The 24,209-nt window shown below is 37.1% G+C and overlaps 1 protein-coding gene across 4 annotated transcripts in view; it reads right to left on the bottom strand.

Moving 5' to 3' along the window:
- Nucleotides 1–17,683, bottom strand: part of LOC129429268 (uncharacterized) — a 109,108-nt gene extending 91,425 nt beyond the window's left edge. For all 4 annotated transcript variants that reach the window (XM_073859657.1, XM_073859656.1, XM_073859655.1 and 1 more), the window contains exons 1-3: nucleotides 17,531–17,683; nucleotides 16,369–16,789; nucleotides 4,611–4,647 (exon numbers count right to left, since the gene is read on the bottom strand). In XM_073859657.1, the coding sequence (XP_073715758.1) occupies nucleotides 4,611–4,643 (33 nt within the window). In that variant the 5' untranslated portion in view covers nucleotides 4,644–4,647; nucleotides 16,369–16,789; nucleotides 17,531–17,683. The remainder of the gene's footprint in view (nucleotides 1–4,610; nucleotides 4,648–16,368; nucleotides 16,790–17,530) is intronic.
- Between the last annotated feature and the right edge of the window lie 6,526 nt (nucleotides 17,684–24,209).

Genomic DNA, 24,209 nt, shown 5'->3' on the forward strand with positions numbered 1-24,209 from the left:
TGCACCTATGCAGCCATTGTAGAGGTGGGGGCTGATACAACAATCACCCCAAAATTCTTGGGCCAGCATCATATGTCCAAATTTCAGTCAAAACTGTTCTATTTCATCATAAACAATCTGAAAACAGGGCTTTAAGTGTAAAATACCGAACTTGTCCTTTAACACATACTGTAACATTGAAAACTTTCTAAATGTGGCCCTGCACCACAAAACCAGTCATAAGGGTAATTTTCTTAAATTAGATTTTACCTAATTTTGAATGAATAAACTTTCCATTGATGTATGGTTTGTTAGGATAGCACAATATTTGTTCGAGATACAACTATTTGAAAATCTGGAATAAAAAAATCGAAATATTGAGAAAAACGCCTTTAAAGTTTTCCAAATGAGAAACACAAAGGGTTCCCACACCTTGGCTAACTTCAAATTCAAGGACCTTTCAAGCACTTTCCAGGTCCAATACCCTCAAATTCAAGGACTAAATGTGGGGACACCTTTCAAATGAGAGCAAGGTTACATCGTGTTACCTTTTAAGATACATTGTTACAGTTCCCTTTTGAGGGAACTCGCGCTGCGTCACTGCGGTGACACTTTGGGGACGCCTCCATGGGTAAGTGCGTCTGAATGTGTATATCAAATTCAACCAATGGTGAGTCTTAACAACAAAAACAAGGTGACACTGGAGACAGGAAGCATATCGCTCTCTGTAATATTGCCAAAGACCGCGTTACAGGGACGCAGGAAGTATGGCATGGGAGACGCAGCATCTCATTCCCTTCTCAGGGAACAACAGTTACATACGTGACCCGAGACGTTTTCATGTGTCAAACACAACTATGCAAAAAAGCATTTTGGTTTGAATCAACATTCACATACAGAAGATATACACATTTAAAGCAAACAGTTTAGCATGTGTGCTTAAAAGGCTTGAAATTTGATGATATTATCCTACACTACACAGGGAATAATATGGATATTTTTTGAAAAAATAGATTCAAGCACTTTCAATGACCTGTATCTATGTATGAATATTTTCAAAAACTTCCCAGGGCCTTGAATTTTATCCCGCAGATTCACAAACTTTCAAGGACCCGTGGGAACCCTGACAATTGCATTACATTACATTTAATTTAGGAGTTCAGTAGACACTTTTGTCTAATTCATCTTTAGGGAAGCAATAAACATATAAGTTTCAGAGTCCTATACAGCAAAAATATGGTACCCAATAACTATAGTTTTTTCTCACAAAAGTTTACGCAAACCGTGCATTATTGCACCAGAAAGTATATTTGGGTTTCGATGGGGCTCTGTCATGGCTTGAATATCGAGAATTTCAGAAACCCGAGCTGCATTCGTCTGCAAATTATTTCAGGAGAGAAAAGATTTCTATAGGAATAAAGACACAATAAGGGGTGGCATACACATCTCTGTGCTCAACGCCTAAAACCAAAACTACCCTAATCCAACCTATCACTATAACCATTGTATCCACTTATCTCAGTGCTTTGGATAATCCAATATCGTTTCAGCGGTTCATTACAGCACATTAACACAAAGATAGTTGTGCTTTTGAACCTTTATCAAATTTCACAGGGTGGGAGGAAAATCCCCTCTCTTTGTTAACTGGACTTGGTACATGAACTTAGCTTCTTCTGATAGTAACGTAATACTAATTCAAATTTACTCTTCCTGTAAAGTTGTTGCACTGGGAACTATATGCCGTATTCCCTGGGAAGCAGTCAGATACTTATTACTTATTACAATATGTGTTAAATTTAAGTTTTCTACCAGAACAACAGGCTTTACAAATGGCTTTAAATTGCCAGGTCCTCTGGCATTCGGTGGAGTTCTAAATTGGGCTACTTTTACACTGTTTATGCAGGTTGATATTTTTCTGCAGGTTAGAGATTGAAATATTTGGTTCATTAGTTGTTGGTAGGGGTGTACTGGTATGTGTATTCGTACCGGACCGTTTCGGTACAGGGCTTTCATCATCTTTTGTGAAAATGTCAATTTTCGTGTTTCCACACGAACATATTAAGTGGCGGAAGTCTCCGCGTTCAGCGCACGTCTTCTGTCAAACATATAACATAATTGGGCCTGAAGAAAGATTTTTATTTAATTAGTTGTATATTTGTTTGATTATTGATGTAATGTAATGTTTTGTTATTTCAAGTGCGTGAGAGGTTGCGCGTCTTTCGTTGCAACGCAATCATGAGCCGCGCTTCTGTGTCTGTGACAGCGAGAATAACGGAATGCATGATCAGACTTTTCATCTGCACCTCACGTCAATCATATCATTGACCGCGTTTACATGCACCCTAATAATGCGATTAAAATGGGATTTTGTCAATACTGCGATTATACTTTACCTCATGTAAACGCAATAATTCAATAAAAATAATGTGATTAAGCTCATAATCGCAGTAAGTATAATCGCATTAAAAGAAGTGGCGTACGCCGTTTATAATCGCAGTATGCGTCCATGTAAACGCTTTAATCGCTTTTAAGTGCGCGTGTGTTTTAGTAACGCACCTTAACCACAAATTTGTTTTAAACTTGACATTAGGAAGTTTTACATGAACTCTGCCAACACGACTCGCTCACAGCAGTCTGCCTTCATTCAGAAACAGCTCAAATAACACGACAGCAGTGTATAAAAGCTTTAAGGGACATTATAACGATAATTATAACGATGAATATATTAGTGACCACATCATAATGATAACTTCAAGCTAATTCGCTCAACGAGCGCGGCATTACCTAATATTGGATATTTCTTGTAATAAAAACTTTTTTGAAATTGTTTAGATGTCACTGAATGTATGCTGTTCTTGTTGCATTTACACAGCAGGAAACCAGCAGATGTCCTCAACTCGCTGCGTTTCGCGTAACTAAACAATGAATGTAGTAGGTTAATATCTTACCTTTTGGTGTAGTCAGTGTGGTAGAAAATTTTCACAGCAACAACTGCATCAGCTCTGGATACCTGAGGTAATTTTATGTTATAACCTCAGCAATGAATTAGCTTTTCTACTGCATTTTAAGTGCGTGTGCACTTCAAGTTCAAATAGATTTGATTGGCTGTCAATGGTTTATCGTTCATCATGTGCCAAAATCGCTATCGTTATAGTTGTTGTGTGAACTCTGCTATTATCTTTAATATAAAACGATTTTTAAAACTATATTTTTATATCATGTGAACGCCCTTTACAGGCACTGTCATATTTATATCTTCATCACGGCACCGGATAATACATCTATAACAACGTGTTTGTCATTTAACGTAAGTAAATTAAAACAGTGGACCATATATGTGAGTTCATCATTTGTGCTCTGCGTTGGGCTATGTGTGAATAATCCAAAAATAAAAACTGCATGTAAACCGGAGTGAAGAGGTTAGCTCCAGTCATGTAAACATCTTACTGCGATTAAGACCTTACTCGCATTATTGGAAATAATCGCATTATTGGTGTGCATGTGAACGTGGTCATTTGTCACAATGCGATCAGTTAATCTGGTCGGGACAGAGAAGAGCTGTAACTTGGGTTTACTCAGCTGCGGAGGGGTTCGTTAGTTTAAGTCACAGCTTACATTGGCGACACAAGCAAAGATTAGAAGAAACATGCAAAAGATAAAAGATGGCTATGTATGCAACTCACTCATCTCAATTTGAGTGTATAATAAGTATATCATCCTGTTGCTTGCTATGCAGTTACACAAAGAGCAGTAATATTATTTTTTATACAGAGGTGGTACATAACCAATTCAATACTGTGACTTAAAAAAATCCAAGATAAATCAAAACAGAAACATTTTTGGTGGCAAAAATGTAGGCTAATAGTTCATAAATGTAATCAGGAATTGAATTTGTTAGTTTACTGCAAGGTTTTAGTAGAAAAAGTTTAAGAGAAGTTTAAGAAAAGATTAACATACTGTTATAAAATAATGTAAAAACAAGTATGTTATTTAGTGGAGAACTTTCATCAGTATTTTATTTATTATTCTTTTTTATTTTATATATATTTTATTTATTATATCTTGATAAAAAGTGTAAACAGATTGTTAAAAAACGTTTCTAGTAATAAACAGCCTGCAGTTTAATGTTTGAATTTTTTCCCTCACTGTACCGAAAATGAACCGAACCGCGGCATCAAAACAGAGGTACGCACCGAACCATGATGTTTTCGTACCGTTACACCCCTTGTTGGTATTTCATATTTGTTGGTAATATTTGTTCTTAATTTTTATAATTTATCTGCTATGTCATGTTTATCACAGATTTATGAAAAGTTATGTTGTCTTGGTAATGTCAAGTTGTCATGACAAGTTATGTTGCCTTGGTAATGTCAAGTTGTCATAACAAAGGCATCTCAAACAATGTCATGTTTAAAAATGACATAATTGAGGGAATGACACTTAATGACAGTTGCCTCATATGTGCATAAAATCTCCTTCATGTTCATAAAACATGTCATGTCATGATTATAAAGATGTCATATCAGTCTTATGAACACAGCTGCCCATAATATTTGCTTCCAGGCTAACATTAAACTTTGCTTGGCATGCTAAACTGAAAGTGCATCTGATCAAGTGAAGATGATACTCACATATACTGGAGCTTGACAAGGACAAAGTTTCATGACTCTGAAAAGATAAAACAATAAGAGTATGAGGAAAATGCTTTAAAATTACAATAACAGTCTAAGGCTACAGAACAATGAAGAATACTGATCCTCACTTTCTAGTTGCGTTAATAAAATTAGTTTTATGACCCAATGAGTTTTAACATGAAAACACCTCCAGCGAATGTAGAACTCAAAAGCTTTTATTGGCAGTACAACAGCTGTTTGATAAACGTTCCTTCAGGCCTAAAAGAGATCCAATAAACATAAATGCATGTAAAAATACATCCCTGATTCTCTACCTGTAATCAAACACATGCAGGATTCACGTGATGTGTTTAATAGTTTATGTGAACACCATATTAAATAACTTTCCGATAATCAAGCATCAGGTATGAACCTGTCAAGAACGCATGGGTCACATTTCACCCTTTAATCAATTGAAAGATTTTCAGGCAATTCGAAAGAAAAACTGCAATGGAAGCAGTTTATTCACATTTTCAGGTCACCTGATGCAAGTCACATAAGTATTATGTGAAGATGATTCAGTATGTACTAAAACCTCCCATAAACACCTTAATACATATTTGTTCCCAATATAAAATAATTTTGTGATGTTTGGATAACACTCCTATACCTCTTTTGATTTAAAATGTACTATTACCTCCAAGAAACACCTATACGTTGCCGCTCCTAAGTATAAAGGGCTTTCCTTGGCCTTATTGTTTGGATAATACTCTTATGACTAGTGCGGTGGATGTGATATTAACCTACCAACATCAGTCGACATGATGTTTGAAATGACTTATGGCAAAAGGAAAAACTATGTTTCAGTACCATCGATTAATAGATATAGCGTCATTTCGCAATAGTCTTTTTTCGACATTTAGAAAATAAGGCTAAAGTTTTGCGCAAATCTGCAATGGAAACCCAGCTAGTGAAGAGAGACTAGAGACTTTTTTAAGAAGTAAAGATTTTTGCATGCAGAGAGTTTTGTAGCGAAAGACAAATTTGTTAAATGCTATTGAAATGACTTAAGTGACGTTTGTGAAAATAAGGCATTTCAATTACTGACTAAAACCTTTTCATTGCCATTAAAGTAAAAATACTGAAGTAAACAGAAAGCCTGATAAAAAAATGCTAATTTACTAATAAAAGTCAGATGCGTTTTAAAGGGTTTTGCATCTGAGCTCTTCATATATTAAAGTTAAAATAATGTTCAAATAATGCCCATTTTAAAACCTTCAAAAATTGATATTTTTACAGCAATACCGGACTATTCAGAACTATTAAATAACTTAGCATGGACTCGATCTGCCCATATATTCTCTCAACGCATTTTCTGTGACCACTGGTGAATAAAAGCGGTGCTATCAGATTTAAGGAGGATCAAGTGAAGGATAAAGCAGATCTAATAATACACTGACTGTACTAATCCTTTTCTCATGTACTCACAGTCTGTGCCACCTTTACTATTCATACAACCACAAGAGTGAAGACACTTTACACCCTTGTTTCTCAAACTTTTTAGGTTGCATCCCTTTGCGGCCCCTCAAAAAAAATTCATGACATAAAATAAATTCAAACTTAGAATTTAAATTAAATGAAATGTTTTAAATTATACAACGTAGTGCTGTTGGTTGGTAACATAGAATTTACGATAAATTAATGTATTAATTTCACTTAATGAGTTGTTGTTTTGCAGTAAAATAAAATCACACAATAAAAAATTAACTGTAAACTAGTAAAAGGTTATGCTTCTAATACTATAGACCGTACAAAGTACTTTAAATGTAGTTTAATTATATAACAAGCAAAAAAACAACACATAGATTACCTAGGAAACCAAAACATGTGTTATTTTCGATGAGGCATTTGTTCAAGAGATCAGTTTAGCAACTAGTCAGACCATTAAAAAAAACGAAACCGGAAGTAAGGTTCGGATCCAGACGTGTATCACGTGCGTCCGATGAAACCGTCTATACCTGCAGCTCATCTGAAGATCAGATGAGGAACACCAGTAGGAGCAACACTAAAGGGTGTGGTAAATCTCTTTCGGGTTCTTTACAGTGCTGTATTGCATAAACAACAGCACTTTGTAAGCCAAGTAGCAATTTAAAAAGAGAAGTTGTTTCATCATGTTTCAATACAATAGGCATTGGATGATGTGCATGTGAGATGTACAAATAGATTTCCTCCCAGATGAAATGGTTTACAAAATCTTTCTCTGACACATGCTCATTCACAGTAATAAACAATAGACTACAGTACTGACTTCATAGGGACGGGAGGAAGGAAACAGTTTGTACGCCTGAAAATCTGTCAAACTGCAGTTTCCGCTGCAGCATGTGTGTTTCAGAAAGCTTTATGAACTGCCACATGTGTGATCGATGTGACTACAGTGGACATATTAATGTGAAAGCAAATATTATCCAATAGAAATATGGTGCAACTTATTAAGAGATTAAATAATGCAATTAAATGTGCAAACACTCGCAAAATAAATGTAAATAGTTATTTAACTAGGGCTGCATAACAACTAATCGCAAATACTCGTTTGCAGAATAAAAGTTTTTGTTTACATCATATATGTGTGTGTGTATTGTGCATAATAATTATCTATATATAAGTACACACACACACACACACACACACACACACACACACACACACACACACACACACACACACACATGTACACTCACCTAAAGGATTATTAGGAACACCTGTTCAATTTCTCATTAATGCAATGATCTAATCAACCAATCACATGGCAGTTGCTTCAATGCATTTAGGAGTGTGGTCCTGGTCAAGACAATCTGAACTCCAAACTGAATGTCAGAATGGGAAAGAAAGGGGATTTAAGCAATTTTGAGTGTGGCATGGTTGTTTGTGCCAGACGGGTCAGTCTGAGTAGTTCACAATCTGCTCAATTACTGGGATTTTCACACACAACCATTTCTAGGGTTACAAAGAATGGTTTGAAAAGGGAAAAACATCCAGTATGCGTCAGTCCTGTGGGTGAAAATGCCTTGTTTATGCTAGAGGACAGAGAAGAATGGGCCGACTGATTCAAGCTGAAAGAAGAGCAACTTTGACTGAAAAAAAACACTCGTTACAACCGAGGTATGCAGCAAAGCATTTGTGAAGCCACAACACGCACAACCTTGAGGAGGATGGGCTACAACAGCAGAAGACCCCACCAGGTACCAATCATCTCAACTACAAATAGGAAAAAGAGGCTAAAATGTGCACAAGCTCACCAAAATTGGACAGTTGAAGACTGAAAAAATGTGGCCTGGTCTGATGAGTCTCGATTTCTGTTGAGACATTCAGATGGTAGAGTCAGAATTTGGCGTAAACAGAATGATAACATGGATCCATCATGCTTTGTTACCACTGTGCAGGTGTAATGGTGTGGGGGATGTTTTCTTGGCACACTTTAGGCCCCCCTTAGTGCCAATTGGGAATTGTTTAAATGCCACGGCCTACCTGAGCATTGTTTCTGACCATGTCCATCCCTTTATGACTACCATGTACACATCCTCTGATGGCTACTTCCAGCAGGATAATGCACCATGTCACAAAGCTTGAATCATTTCAAATTGGTTTCTTGAACATGACAATGAGTTCACTGTACTAAAATGGCCTCCACAGTCACCAGATCTCAACCCAATAGAGCATCTTTGGGATGTGGTGGAACAGGAGCTTCGTTCCATGGATGTGCATCCCACAAATTTCCATCAACTGCAAGATGCTATCCTATCACTATGGGCCAACATTTCTAAAGAATGCTTTCAGCACCTTGTTGAATCAATGCCACGTAGAATTAAGGCAGTTCTGAAGGTGAAAGGGGGTCAAACACAGTATTAGTATGGTGTTCCTAATAATCCTTTAGGTGAGTGTATATATTTAAGAAATATTTACATGTGCATATTTCCCTTTTTTATTCAAATATTTTTTTCTTAAAATTTTATATGCATGTCTGTGTATTTATATGTAATACTTGCTCCGAGGGATTTGCTTTGGACGTTTGCGTTGCACATGAACTTCAGTAAGAGTATAAACCTGCAACAATTGTTATAAATTTTCGCCTGCAGGTCTCTGAAACTCTGAAATTTGAATTTACTGTAAGTACGACTCGTGTTGGTGTGTTTAAGCGCATGGAAATGAGACATTGAATAGTGAAATATGATACTGCTCTCCTGACATCTGATCGTATCGGTTTAGCTGAAAAAGGCGAATCCTGCTTTAATTATACGTCCATAACTGAAAAGAGTTATTATTTTCCCCCCTGTAAACTAGAAGTTTGATTCAGATTTAATAGTGAAAATTTGATTTAAAAATTACCGGTTACCTCTTCACTTACCTGTATAATAAAGCTGTAAAAAACAAAGAAATAACAATAATATTTATAGCGGATGAGCGTAAATAGTTGTTTCTGAATGTGGAAACTGTTAGCATTATTAAATGTATTTCAGAAATATCCTGTGTTGTAATACAACAATAAACAGTAAGTGAAAACTCTCTGATCTCATAAACTTATTTTTCTGTAAACACTTACAAATAAAAGTTGTTAAAGGGGTTCTTCAGAGCGATGTCATTGAGGAACCATTTATTTTTTATTTTTCAAAGAACCTTTAATGTCAAAGGTTCTTCTGGGTCATTCATATTTTAATCATAACCATAAAGATAACGATAACTAGGCTCGTCATTTATCTTTTATGGCATTGACTACTATGAAAGATATCCTTTGAATAAAAACTATATGCGTTGTTGTTTAAACATACATTCTTGTTGCATTTACAGCAGCTATAAAGAGCAGTTGTCCTCAGCACGCTGCATTTCAAATATCTAAATAGTGTATTTGTGTAATTTATCATCTTATCTATTGGTGTAGTCAATGTAGTATACTGCAAAAATTACATTCTTTAGTATTTTTGTTTTCAGTACAAATATCTAAAAATTCTTAAATCAAAATGTTTTTTCTTAATGAGCAAAATGATCTAAGAAAATAAGTTTGTCAACAATTTTAAATTTTTCTTAAATTAAGTGTTTAAGATAAAGGGCCCTTATCTTGCACACAGCGCAATTGACTTTGTCAATGACGCATGTATCATTCGTATTTTGCACCGGCGCACAGCGGGTTTTTCCCTCCACAGATGCATGTCGGCAAACTAGGGAATGAACTTGCGCTCCCTGGGCGGTTCAGCGCCAAAAAGGAGGCGTGTTTTCCAGCGCAAACCATCCCTGATGCTATTTTGCAGTTTCAAAATACAATTGTGCCACTGACCAAAAGAAACTGGTCTAAAGTCAGTGGCGCTTTGCGCGTGGTTCATTATGCTATTTTAAGGGCGCATGCTTGACCATAATGTATAGCGTGCACAACGCGCACACACTTTGCTTATCTAATCTACACAGATGCAACAGTTAATTTTGCAAATCATAAATTGTTACAATAAAAAATATTAACACATGAGATAAGGGAAATCATAGTGGTGAGCATTCTGGTGATAGACTATTTATTGTGTGGCTGCGTTAAAAAATTCTCATGCAAATAACGATTAAAATATTTTCATAAGTTTGTTGTGTGGCTGCTGTATTACGTTTATTTTATGTAAATAATAATTAAAATGTTTTCATAAGAAACCTTAATGTATATGAACTTGATTTGTAAGTGTACTTTGGGGTTGGACCTTGCTTTTCTTGGGTCCGATTTCAAAGCCCCCAAACCCTTTCAGCGGTGAGGGTGGACACAGCGATGTCCTTTGCTGGGGTCAGGTCATGTGAAGAGGCAGATCCACCTCCCGTTACACGCCGTGCCCGATTTATGCTGGCAAGCTTGGGATTCCCCCGTCTCCTGACATCATTGGAGCGCTTGGCGCAAGGATGGGGATGCCATCTGATGAGACAATTGTGGCTATACAAAACAACTTCTCTGTCTTTCACTGCTCTTACAAGAACGTCGGTCTCCTCGGCTGTGAACCGCTCCTGGCGTGCGCCTGGTAAATCCATCATAATAATAGCAACCCGCCATGGAACTTGCGCCCTTGCGTAAAGGGAATGTTGGATAGGGTTCTGATTGGTTTATTTGACGTTACGCCCAAATCACACATATGAATAATGGACCTACCTCAGACCAACCCCTTATGGATTTGTGCCTGGCGCAAGAGTTATTTCTCCCGCCGGGAAAATAGCAACACCGCCCAAGATCCGCCCACAAAGTCACTTGCGCTTTGTGCTTCGCACTTGCATTTCAGATCGTTAAAATAGGGCCCAAAATGTTTCAGATGTTTTTGCTTGTTTTAAGCACAAATTGTCTTAAATTTTAAGTTTTTTTCGTCTAAAAACTAGACTTATTTTCTTAGGTCGTTTTGCTCATCAAGAAAATGCATCTTAAAGAATTTTTAGATACTTGTACTTAAAACGAGACAAAAAAGTCATTTTTTGCAGTGTAAAATAGTAAATTTTACTGCAACAGCAACCGCCCTAGATTATTCATGTAATTTTATGTTACAGACCAGGGATGAAAATTTCATATCATGATTATAGTGACCAAAGTTATCACGGCTATCAATTTTATCATGGTTTTGTTAAAACGAGATGGAAATGTTAAAAAAACCTGATACACACACTGAAAACATTTTTTTTAAGTTTTATTTTTGAAAATCACAATTTAATATTTTATGTACCTAAAAAAATTAATAAATCTGTCTAATAAGTTTACCTTGAATGAATACAATACATTATCCCTTAAATCCCTTCTTGTGCAAAAAACTATGTTTCATGTGCATGCCTGCGTCAAACTGATTCTGGCTGGACAGGATTTACTGAGTTTTCAAAATCAAACACGTTTGTAATGATAATTACATTTTAAACGATTATACTAACCATCAGGACATGTTATCATGGTTAATCGTGAAACCGGTAATCGTCCCATCCCTATTATGGACTCAGCAAAGAGCTTCTTTGCAAAATCGTCTGTCATTTTAAATACACACAAGCACTTTAAATTCGAATAGATTTATCTTTATCATTATAGTTGTGGTCTGAACTCTGCTATTCTCTTTAATATGGAACGATTTTTAAAGTTATACTTATCGTTATCGTACATAGAGTGAACGGATCCATTAGGAACCATTTCTTTCTTATTTCTGTATTTTTATAGTATTTAAAACCATTTTCCTACACACAAAACCTTTCATGATACGGTTCTGCATATGTAAAAGACAGTCCAGACAGACTAAAAAAAGACCATCTTTGAAACATTTATTATCTTAAGACTGTATTATGTTGAAAATCTGGTGTGAGTTCGTCTCTGTAGATGATTCTCTAGAGAGCCGTGTTAGTCATGCTTGAATGAATGTTTATGTGGCCGTTTAGGGAGAGTCAGAATGGAGACATGTGGGGTGGAGCTTGATGTTTAACTACACGGTTTGTTAAATGAATTATTTTCTCCACAGCAACAAGAAAATTCTGATCATTAAATCTAAGGTGATAAGATAGAAAAGTGCTCCATATTCAAATAGCAATTATGAAAATAAAGTTAAACTGAAAAGGGCAGTCTGATACATGTATCTCTATTACATCTTAGTAGGGCTTGTTATTGTATAACCAACATTACTCATTATTGCAGTTAGTAAACCAACCTCTAACTACAAGGGTTAAACTTATAAATGTAACTGTGTACTCCGAGGATGCATGATATCTCAAAGGAAATCTCAGAGACCTATTCACTCCAAGATGTAAGAATGTAAAATGCCTAAATTAACCTTCAAAAATCACATTTTTAAATCAAAAAGTTGGAAAATACTTTTAATATTCCAGTTCATATAAATCAATCCTTATTGCTACACTGTAAAAAATGCAGTATGAAGTTAAGTTTTGACTTTGAAGTTATAGGTTATCCCAAAAAGTTGGCGCACTGTCGCAGTGGTGGTGGCGTGAATGGTCAAATGTCATCTGTTGAAATGGCAGGAAAAGTCGCTAGATTTGTCGCTAGTCACTTTTTGAAAATAAGTCGCTAAAGGGGTCTGTAAAGTCGCTAAGTCTAGTGACAAAGTCGCAAAAATGGCAATACTGAACAAAGGTGGCGCACTGTCAGAGTGGTGCTGACGTGATGGGTCAAATGTCATTTGTTGCAACGGCAGGAAAAGTTGCTAGATTTGTCGCTACTCGCTTTTTTGAAAATAACTCGCTAGATTTGTTGCTAGTCAGTTTTTTGAAAATATGTCACTAAATGGGTCTGAAAAGTTGCTAAGTCTAGCGACAAAATCTCCAAAATGGCAACACTGAACAAAGGTTGCACACTGTCGGAGTGGTGGTGACGTGATGGGTCAAATGTCATTTGTTGCAACGGCAGGAAAAGTCGCTAGATTTGTCGCTACTCGCTTTTTTGAAAATAACTTGCTAGATTTGTCGCTAGTCAATTTTTTGAAAATATGTCACTAAATGGGTCTGAAAAGTTGCTAAGTCTAGCGACAAAGTCTCCAAAATGGCAACACTGAACAAAGGTTGCGCACTGTCGGAGTGGTGGTGACGTGATGGGTCAAATGTCATTTGTTGCAACGGCAGGAAAAGTTGCTAGATTTGTCGCTAGTCACTTTTTTGAAAATAACTCGCTAGATTTGTCGCTAGTCAGTTTTTTGAAAATATGTCACTAAATGGGTCTGAAAAGTTGCTAAGTCTAGCGACAAAGTCTCCAAAATGGCAACACTGAACAAAGGTTGCACACTGTCGGAGTGGTGGTGACGTGATGGGTCAAATGTCATTTGTTGCAACGGCAGGAAAAGCTGCTAGATTTGTCGCTACTCGCTTTTTTGAAAATAACTTGCTAGATTTGTCGCTAGTCAATTTTTTGAAAATATGTCACTAAATGGGTCTGAAAAGTTGCTAAGTCTAGCGACAAAGTCTCCAAAATGGCAACACTGAACAAAGGTTGCGCACTGTCGGAGTGGTGGTGACGTGATGGGTCAAATGTCATTTGTTGCAACGGCAGGAAAAGTTGCTAGATTTGTCGCTACTCGCTTTTTTGAAAATAACTCGCTAGATTTGTCGCTAGTCAGTTTTTTGAAAATAAGTTGCTAAAGGAGTCTGAAAAGTCGCTATGTCTAGCGACTAAATCGCCAAAATGGCAACACTGAACAAAGGTTGAGCACTGTCGCAGTGGTGGTGACGTGATGGGTCAAATGTCATCTGCTGAAATGGCAGGAAAAGTCGCTAGATTTGTCGCTAGTCACTTTTTTGAAAATAAGTCGCTAGATTTGTCGCTAGTCGCTTTTTTGAAAGTAAGTCGCTAAAGGGGTCTGAAAAGTCGCTAAGTCTAGCGACAAAGTCGCCAAAATGGCAACACTGAACAAAGGTTGCGGACTGTCGCAGTGGTGGTGACATGATGGGTCAAATGTCATCTGTTGAAATGGCAGGAAAGGTCGCTAGATTTGTTGCTAGTCACTTTTTTGAAAATAAGTCGCTAGATTTGTCGCTAGTCACTTTTGTGAAAATATGTCACTAAAGGGGTCTGAAAAGTTGCTAAGTCTAACGACAAAGTCGCCAAAATGGCAACACTGAACAAAGGTTGCGCACTGTCGGAGTGGTGGTGACGTGATGGGTCAAATGTCATTTGTTGCAACGGCAGTAAAAGTCCCTAGATTTGTCGCTAGTCGCTTTTTTTAAAATAAGTCGCTAGATTTTCGCTAGTTGCTTTTTTGAAAATAAGTTGCTAAAGGGGTCTGAAAAGTCGCTAAGTCTAACGACTAAATTGCCAAAATGGCAACACTGAACAAAGGTTGCGCACTGTCGGAGTGGTGGTGACGTGATGGGTCAAATGTCATTTGTTGCAACGGCAGGAAAAGTCGCTAGATTTGTCGCTAGTTGCTTTTTTTAAAATAAGTCGCTACATTTGTCGCTAGTTGCTTTTTTGAAAATAAGTTGCTAAAGGAGTCTGAAAAGTCGCTATGTCTAGCGACTAAATCGCCAAAATGGCAACACTGAACAAAGGTTGAGCACTGTCGCAGTGGTGGTGACGTGATGGGTCAAATGTCATCTGTTGAAATGGCAGGAAAAGTCGCTAGATTTGTCGCTAGTCACTTTTTTGAAAATAACTCGCTAGATTTGTCGCTAGTTGCTTTTTTGAAAATAAGTTGCTAAAAGGGTCTGAAAAGTCGTTAAGTCTAGCAACAAAGTCGCCAAAATGGCAACACTGAACAAAGGTTGCGCACTGTCGGAGTGGTGGTGACGTGATGGGTCAAATGTCATTTGTTGCAACGGCAGGAAAAGTCGCTAGATTTGTCGCTAGTCGCTTTTTTTAAAATAAGTCGCTAGATTTTTCGCTAGTTGCTTTTTTGAAAATAAGTTGCTAAAGGGGTCTGAAAAGTCGCTGAGTCGAACGACTAAATTGCCAAAATGGCAACACTGAACAAAGGTTGCACACTGTCGGAGTGGCGGTTACGTGATGGGTCAAATGTCATCTGTTGAAACGGCAGGAAAAGTCGCTAGATTTGTCGCTAGTCGCTTTTTTAAAAATAAGTCGCTAGATTTTTCGCTAGTTGCTTTTTTGAAAATAAGTCGCTAAAGGGTCTGAAAAGTCGCTAAGTCCAAAATGGCAACACGGAACAAAGGTTTAATCGTTGATTGTTTTTCATCATGTTTGTGGTCTTTAACATTTTAAAAAATCTGATAAGATCTGATAACTGATGTAATTTTAAGACATGGCAGGGCAAGTTGTTTTAAGTTTGGGCAGCCTTTACATTTATTTTAGGCTAGGACTAGTCTAATCCCTGTTCGCCCCTTACGTGTTATAAATTGTATTATAACACAAAATTCATGACTGACTAGAAGTCAACTTATATAAACTTGATTCAACAAAGAAACACACAAAACTGCATTTTTGACATATTGTGTAGAGAAACACAATAAAATGTGCTGAACAGGGTTCATGTAAGTAAACACTGGTCACCAGAACGGTGACTTCACAAAATTATAATTTACAACAAAACAACATTATAAATTTAATAGTTTAAACCTATATGATATTCTATTAACAAATAATTAAATAGTTAAAGTTCTTGACAAAGCATAAATAATCAAAATATTCAGGCACAAAGATTATGGGTATTATACAACATGTACTGATCATTTTAAGGTCATTTCACTTGAATGTTTTAGTTTAATGAATTTTATAGGGTTAAAAGTTAAATGAACTAAAACAAAATTAGTAATTTATGTCCAAAATTGAAAATATTAAGTGATGTTGATGTCACTGTTTAAGTAAAGACAATATCTGGGTTAACTGTGAATTAAGTAGGCGTGTGACACAACATTGAATATTTTAAGTGACCATTTTTGCAATCATTGCTCAACCAGAAGGAACAAACAACCCTCCTAAGAACTTCAGAAGGTCAAGAAGTGGGATTTTCCCTCATAAAATCTATTTCCCTATCAATTCATAATAAATGACTACAAATGCATCGCCATAGTAACTACTATTTACCTATGCACAAAATGTTTGCATTAGGATTTCATCACCAGCCTTGTGTTTGGATGTTATCATTATACTCCTCTGTGTCATTTTATTATTTTATAACTTTATATGGTCAAATACGTCCCTTTTATTCTTTGATTGTTCATTTCTTAAACAAAATCTCTTACAAGTTACCCTGCTACTTTGTTTGGTTCTTTACCTGGTTCTTTACCTGGTTTAAAAATCAGGCCACAAGTAATTTACACTTACATGACACAACCTTACCTTAGCTCTCGAGAACTCGAGTCCAGCCGAGCTCATATTTCTATTATATCAGCATACCACAGAAAAACATCCCAAAAGAGCACACGCAAATCCTTACGCATTTCCAGTGCATGACAGGTTAGGTCACAGTCCTGATTACTTTGAGTTAAATGCGGCTTTGTCTTTGGCAGCAGATAAGAGAGGCGTGTGATGTCACAGGTGGGGGAGGTATTACACCAGGGCTCAGGTGTCTGTTTCCAAGTAAGCTTGAGTAACACAGGCCTGATGTCTGTCTGGTTAATGTTCTCCTACCTGTACCTGCTGCATTGAAAAACCTGCCGTCATCACTGTTTGTTCAATTCCTTGGAGGAACAGTCATTGGTTTTATGGGTCATTATGATGACATTTTAAAAGCTGAGCCATGAAACCTGGTTGAGAAACCCTGAAAACAACAAACACAGCTAATCAATAAAAGACATTGGCCAAAACAAGCACTAAAGAAATATATTTTCAGGAGATTGAGAAACCACTATAATGAGAATAGGAGAAGTGCAATGTTTTCTGCATGGATAAACCTGATTAAGTACGTTTGCATGCCACAAAAATCAGATTACCATCATTATCAACACATAGTTTTATCCCATTTTTAAAGGAATTGTTTACAGAAAATGGAATTGTAATTGTTGTGATTATTATACAAAGTACAGACACATACAATGTAAAAAAAATATTCTGCTAACGATTACTTGCGATTAATTGTTATGCAACCCTATCAAATACAAACCTACTGTATGTGCTAAAGATTCATTTTTACCCCTCTAAGACTACACTAGCTTGTAAACACTCTCATAGTTACCAGAAAGCTATGATAACCACTTACAAAACTTCAATTTTTAACTTCATGTGGTCTTTAATATTTACTATACTATGTGTTTAGATACAGGGGCAGTTTGTGCACCTGCTATTTTACAATGAAAATCAAGTGTCACATCTATTTCCCATACACATGATACAATTATTTATTGTTTACATTACTGCTCCAAAAGTCCAAAATATCATAACACACCCAGCGATTAGACAAATAACAGCTTGGCTTATAAAGTCAGTAAACACAAGCTGTTAAACACTTTGACTCTTACGCGTCTGTATGTTTCTAAACATATCGAAATCGAAACACTCTTACCTGTTCATATAAGACGTCAGAAGTTACAAATGTACCGGTCGGCAGGTCAGATTAAATCCAGGTGTCACTTAAACTCATCGGGGGAAAACATAAACTGTGATGTTTGATCAGTTAGATGTGAACGGTGATTGTGACAGACAGTTGTTTACCTATAGAGGGCGCCACAACCCAACTAACAATAAGCCGTATTCAGTACACAATGCGATTTATTTACAAAATTGATACAATAATAAAATAATTATTTCTAAATATTGCTACTAGATAAATTAATAGAAACACACCTCTACGATATCTATAAAATTGATACAGAAATACCTTATTTGCTAATCACAAGCGTCTGATTCACCATCCTCATCAGGGCTATTAAAGTAACAGATAGCACGTGACAATGCTATGAACGCGTTTAAAAGCTAAAACCAAGACAGCAATTTATGCATAATGACAAAAAGAAAACTTTTTAGCCAAAACGGTAAAGTTAAAATTATTTTCAATTCTATCTATCTATCTATATATCTATCATTGGTTTTATATAATGTTTTGTCGCCCTCTATCGGTTATTACGCAGACTGCAATCTATAAACTAAAAGCAATAGAAGGGTCTGCTTTTCTCAATTACAGGCACAAATTGAACACATGACAATTTAAAGGCGGTGGAAAACAATAAATGACTCCATGTGAGCCTGTATCTAACTTCAAGGTCATATGTAGTGATATTCAGCATCATAGTTAACAACCCTGAAAAAACAATAAAACCATTACAGAAAATTCTAATTTTATTGGTTCTAATGGAATATGGCCCCAAAACACACTACAGTGTATTGTTTTTTGTTGGTCTCTAATGGTATATATTGGTTCTATTGGTTCTATGTATTTGTTCTAATGGAATATGTACTGGTTCTACTGGAATATGGCCCAAAACACACTACATTGTAGTGGTTTTTACAGTTTTTCTCAGTTGCTTTGGTGCATTTCTCACATCACTATTTACATTTGCACAACAGTTAGTTCAACCTCCACAACATTTAGTCATTTGTGCACATCATAGTAGCAGTTTCTCATTCATTCGAACAAATTGCAAATGCTTTTGGACATCCATCAAATGCTTTCATACAATTCTCTGCTGTTTTATAACATTATCATTTGCTTATGTCATGTCAGTCAAAATTAACTATACTTGTGAATGCAGAATAGTCATTCCATATAAAACTACTAGTCCTCATTTCATTGCTTGAGTCATTACATACAAAATTGTTGAACTAGTTGTCAAAAAAAAAAAAATTAAATATTGTTTTCCTCTGAAAATGTCTCCTAAATTGAACAATTTCTGAATTTATGTGGCCAGACAGAGAGGAAAGTCTGGATGTGCAAGAGTAATTACAGTACTATGTTGTATGTTTAGTTTCAATATGTACTGCAATATTGTTTACAGTTGTGCACAGCTCTATCCAAAGGGAGTTTATGTTTGTTGTAAAGAAGGGTGTATTTTTTTCTTTTGCACAATGCTGTGAACAAATTAGAATTGCAAAGAGCATATGCAGTAAAAATGTGAAACATACATATTAAGTGTCTTGTACTCAGTTACCTCACTAAATACAGTAATTGTAACTTTGCTGTTTTTTTCAAATAGCTGTGCAAACAGTATATAGTGCTGTCTTGCGCATTTTCAGGTAGTATCACCAAGATCTGATTTTTTGCATTGGAAAACATTTATAGAGTAAACTGTCATAATACAGTTTTTCTCAGTCGCTTTGGTACATTTCTTGAATCATACTCACAATTTGCAAAACAGTAAGTGCATTTCTCAAAACAATTCGTACAAATAGCAAAACACCATGGATAACCTGCAAAAGCCACTCTTTTACTCAAAATCCTTTGTTCATCTCTCAAAATTAAATATCTGTGTCAATGAACATGTCAGTGCCATCAGAATGACAAGTCCTTGTGTCATTGTGTACGGATAAGACAGTCAAATTGTTTAGTCATGTTGTCACTATAGTTTACTCTGGAGGGATGTTCTGATGTAAACTATGGCTAAAGATTTGATGACAAGTATTGTAAATTGTAAGTTATACCTTAGTCTAAGTTATGTGGGAGTTTGATTGCAAGAGACTGACAAAATTTACATTTACACTTTTACTGTTTGTACTGTAATTGGTTGACACACCATGTCATAATGATACAGAAAGGAAAAGACAGCACTGCATAATATAAAAGTAGAAATGTGGACATGGGACAATATCTTTAGGGAAAACTCTTCCTATACCTCCTGACCCAACAAGCATGTTTGACTAAAACAAGGCTAAATTTTGGCTGCCAGTAAAAGTCTAATAGACGTCTAACCATGACCCAAGAATAGACCATGTGTATACTTGTAAAAGAAATAAAAGCAAACACACTGAACACTTGTTGACTTTGCTTACATGTTGGAATATCATACATCTTCAAGTTATTTTGGCAAAAATGGCATGTAACCAAATTCAAGGTTATTTAGGGTAGAAGTGGGTTGGGTCTATAGTTAGCCATCATTTCAACGTCTCGGTTTTTGCTTGCTGGGGGATGTTTCTGTCTGTTAGAGAAAGTCAAGATTCACCTGGGAGCAATTTACCAATTCAGGACAGATTTAGAAAAAACATCTAATGGAAATGTATAGAAATATGTTTGACCAAACCCTGTATTTTGACAACGTGTTCAACCATTTTGCATGTCAAGACTTATACTATGAACTAATGCCTAAATGTTGTGGGGGGTGAGACTATTCAACAGAGACCCATTCTAATACATTTTGATCAACATGACATAAGCAACTGATAATGTAGGAAAAAGCAAAGAATTGTACATAATCATTTGCATGGATGTACCAAAGCATTTGCAACTTGTTCAAAGAAATGAGAAACTGCTTTTTTGATGTGCACAAGTGACACAATGATGTAAGAATTGAACAAGTGTCACGCCCAAGGGGCTGGCTGCTAATAGGCTAAGCCACGCCCCTTTTTAACTTCCACCTCGAGGAGGTCCCCAAAGCCAACCCAATGACCAGACAACAACGAGAGCAGGTAAATATTAAAACAATCTTTATTTATTAAATATTTAAAAGGGTGGGGAAATGGGGAAAGGATAATTAAAACTAAATAGTCTCTGACTCCTCCCTCCAGGGAGACTGCTGCCACGGAGTAAATATCAATAGGACTGTTGAATGGACTTTTCGCTGTTTGCGTACCTTTCTCTGTTCAGCAGGGGGTCTTCGCCCCACGTGCCTTCACGTTTCTCTGTCGTATGTTCACTCTCTTTCTCTCTCTCTCTCCACAGACAGCAGCTGGGACACAAGACACAGTTAGTTCAACTTGGCTTCCTCACCTCCTCGCTGGTTACAGCCTACGGTAAGTATGGGGTTCACACTGTTCGTTTCTCTGTTGTTCACTCTCTTTCTCTCTCTCTCTCCACAGACAGCAGCTGGGACTCAAGACACAGTTAGTTCAACTTGGCTTCCTCACCTCTTCGCTGGTTACAGCCTACGGTAAGTATGAGGTTCACACTCAGAGCCGGCCCAGCCACTAAACGACACTTGCAATTGCAAAGGGCCTCGTGGCCAGCAGAGGGCCCCCTAAAGTCACTTAGCTAGTGGTTGAAAAAATCATTCATCAAAAGTAACATAAAATAAATATAAATATTCATTATTTATTATTATGGCAATTTTAAAAAGGCTGTTACTTGTATTATAGTTATTATGAAAGTTCGCTAATAAGATCTCTTTCTTGCCGAGATTGATTGACACACAGCATCAAGGGCAGCAGCCAATCAGTGCCCGCAATCTATGTGCAGGCGAGCATCCCGCTCACAGAACGCAATGTTGAGTTGAGCCGGATCGCTAATACAGACGCGAACTTTTGCTGTTGCTTTAAGGACAATTTCTTTAATGTTATGTGTGTTTGTGCGTAAATGCGAAGTAAGTGGATCTTATTTGACTTCGGTAATGACCAAACCTGTGTTCTGTTTGACTTCTCTTTCTTATATTTGCCATCATAACGTGAATTGGTATATTAAGCTTAATAATTAATATTTAAACGGTTTAACGTGGTAAATTAATTCTGTTACGCTTATATTTCACGTATGCCATTGTCATTTCTAAATAAATATGCCATTAGTGTAATTATATTGTTAAACGTCTGAATTTAAAGTGTTTGATGTGTAAGAGTAAACAAACTCATGCGCATGGCATATGCATGGCGGTACATGCCCAGACAACGCACCGTTGTTAAATCACCTGCTAGCCTTTGCAAAAGTGTATAATGTCACTGTTCAGTGTTTAATATTTAAACTATAGCAATGCATATGACATACAGTAGCCAGCTTTGTTAGATTAATGTTATAAATGCAATGTTAATTGTTAATCTTCAAATATTAATATTATTTGCAAGTTAATTGTTATTATCCACAAACCTATGTTTGTGTCAGATTTTGCTCATCTCAAACAAGCCTATTAACTTTTGTTATGCTATTTACGTAAGGGATAATATAGTGAGGCGGTTGTTATAGCGAATGTTAGGTACTATTAACCTTGTTTGTGATGTTTTAGATATTATTGTTAATTTTGTTTATTTTAAAAATTTAAACATTTAAGTGTTCTATTTATTATTTTATATAATATTTTATTTAAATGTTATTCTATTTACTCTATTTCATTTAAATTATATATAGGCTGTTGTTTGTGCCTCTTAAACTCTGGTGTCAATTAAAAATGTTTCTTTGATGGTCAGTGAAAATCACTTTATCAGTCTTTTTATTCAGCAAGTTCATCAGTGTGTGTTCATTGCACTGCACTGCCATTCAGTTCAGTGGTATCATATTTTTCTGTTAGACATCAAACATGGAACTCAAATCAAGAACTCAAGGGGGCAGTTTCCCTGACAGGAATTAAACTAGTCCTAGACTAAAATAAAAGAAGGCTAAGACCTGTCCAAACTGAAAAAAGCTTGCACTGACATATCTTAAAATACACCAGTGCCCTTTGTTTTGCCTCAAAATCCACACAAATAATGTTTTTAGTAAGGCATTTTTGTTAAAATTAGTTATGTTTTCTGTCCGTGACCACCCCAAGGTCTTTTATTGTCATTCTGTAGGCTACATGTTGCCACATAAGAACGAAATACGTACTCAGGACCAGCAATGTAAAAAAGATCATTAACATAAAGTATACATAGAATAATTAAAACATAATTTAATAGACACATTTAAAAAAAATAACAGATATAATATGTGCAGTATAGTCATAAGGTAGTCATTGCTTTTCTTTAGGCCTTACTTAAAACGGTCAAAGGGGCCTCCGAATTTTGCTTAGGGCCCCCAAAGGTCTAGGGCCGGCTCTGTTCACACTGTTCGTTTCTCTGGTATTCACTCTCTTTCTCTCTCTCTCCACAGACAGCAGCTGGGACACAAGACACAGTTAGTTCAACTTGGCTTTCTCACCTCTTCGCTGGTTACAGCCTACGGTAAGTATGAGGTTCACACTGTTCGTTTCTCTGTTGTTCACTCTCTTTCTCTCTTTCTCTCCAGACAGCAGCTGGGACACAAGACACAGTTAGTTCAACTTGGCTTTCTCACCTCTTCGCTGGTTACAGCCTACGGTAAGTATGAGGTTCACACTGTTCGTTTCTCTGGTATTCACTCTCTTTCTCTCTCTCTCCACAGACAGCAGCTGGGACACAAGACACAGTTAGTTCAACTTGGCTTTCTCACCTCTTCGCTGGTTACAGCCTACGGTAAGTATGAGGTTCGCACTGTTCGTCTCTCTGGTATTCACTCTCTTTCTCTCTCTCTCCACAGACAGCAGCTGGGTGCGGTGCTCTCCTGTTTCGGTAAATCATAGACTTGGGGGTTATTTAAGTTGGAGAAGGTAAGTACGGCGGACTTACTAATCGTGGTTTCCTCTCAATAGGTCAGATCAACAGGTAGGTTTCTGGCGACGTCGGGGATGAACCCTCACGACGAGCTCGTTGGTCACAGGGGGGTGGACACGTCACGTCGTCTCACCAGGCAGAGCGCTGCCCTTCTCTGTCTGCCGTCTAGGCGATCGTATCCCGAGCAGGGGCGCCCCTTTGTAGAGACCCGGGACGGCGGAGTGCCTACACCTCACTCTCTGCAACAGTAAGTATTAGGTAGATCAACGCTTCAACAATAATGACCTTTAATTGTACTCACACATCCACCGATCATTCAGTCCTTCACCACCGTTTCTCCAGAAATACCCCAACGTCCGGACGGGAAATCGTTTCCGTAGCACCACTTCGCTATGTAGACCTAAAGCGTGTTTACAGCATAAATTCTGATATTCTCTGCTAAGACCGGCAACCTCTTCGTCTCCCTTTGACAAAGTGTACGAAGGTGGGGGTTTGTCTGACAAGACACACAGCAGTACACAGCAGTACACAGCAGTACACAGCACCACGTCAAAAGTGTAAGTTTCCACGACACAAAGACTCACCCACCACGCTCAAGTGTACATAAAGGACGCCCGTCTCTTTACACTTTGCCCAGGTCCGATGGTTGATGGGAATATTCGGTCTAGCTGATGGTCGTGTCGCTGTGTTTAGCTTCCGTCGGATGTTTCCTCGGCTCACCCACCACGCTATCTCAGGGGTAGGGCCGCCCTCCTTCTCCTGGAGGTATCCACTGAAAATACAGG

Source organism: Misgurnus anguillicaudatus, chromosome 21 (assembly GCF_027580225.2).
Source record: "Misgurnus anguillicaudatus chromosome 21, ASM2758022v2, whole genome shotgun sequence".
In the NCBI taxonomy this organism is placed as follows: Eukaryota; Metazoa; Chordata; class Actinopteri; order Cypriniformes; family Cobitidae; genus Misgurnus; species Misgurnus anguillicaudatus.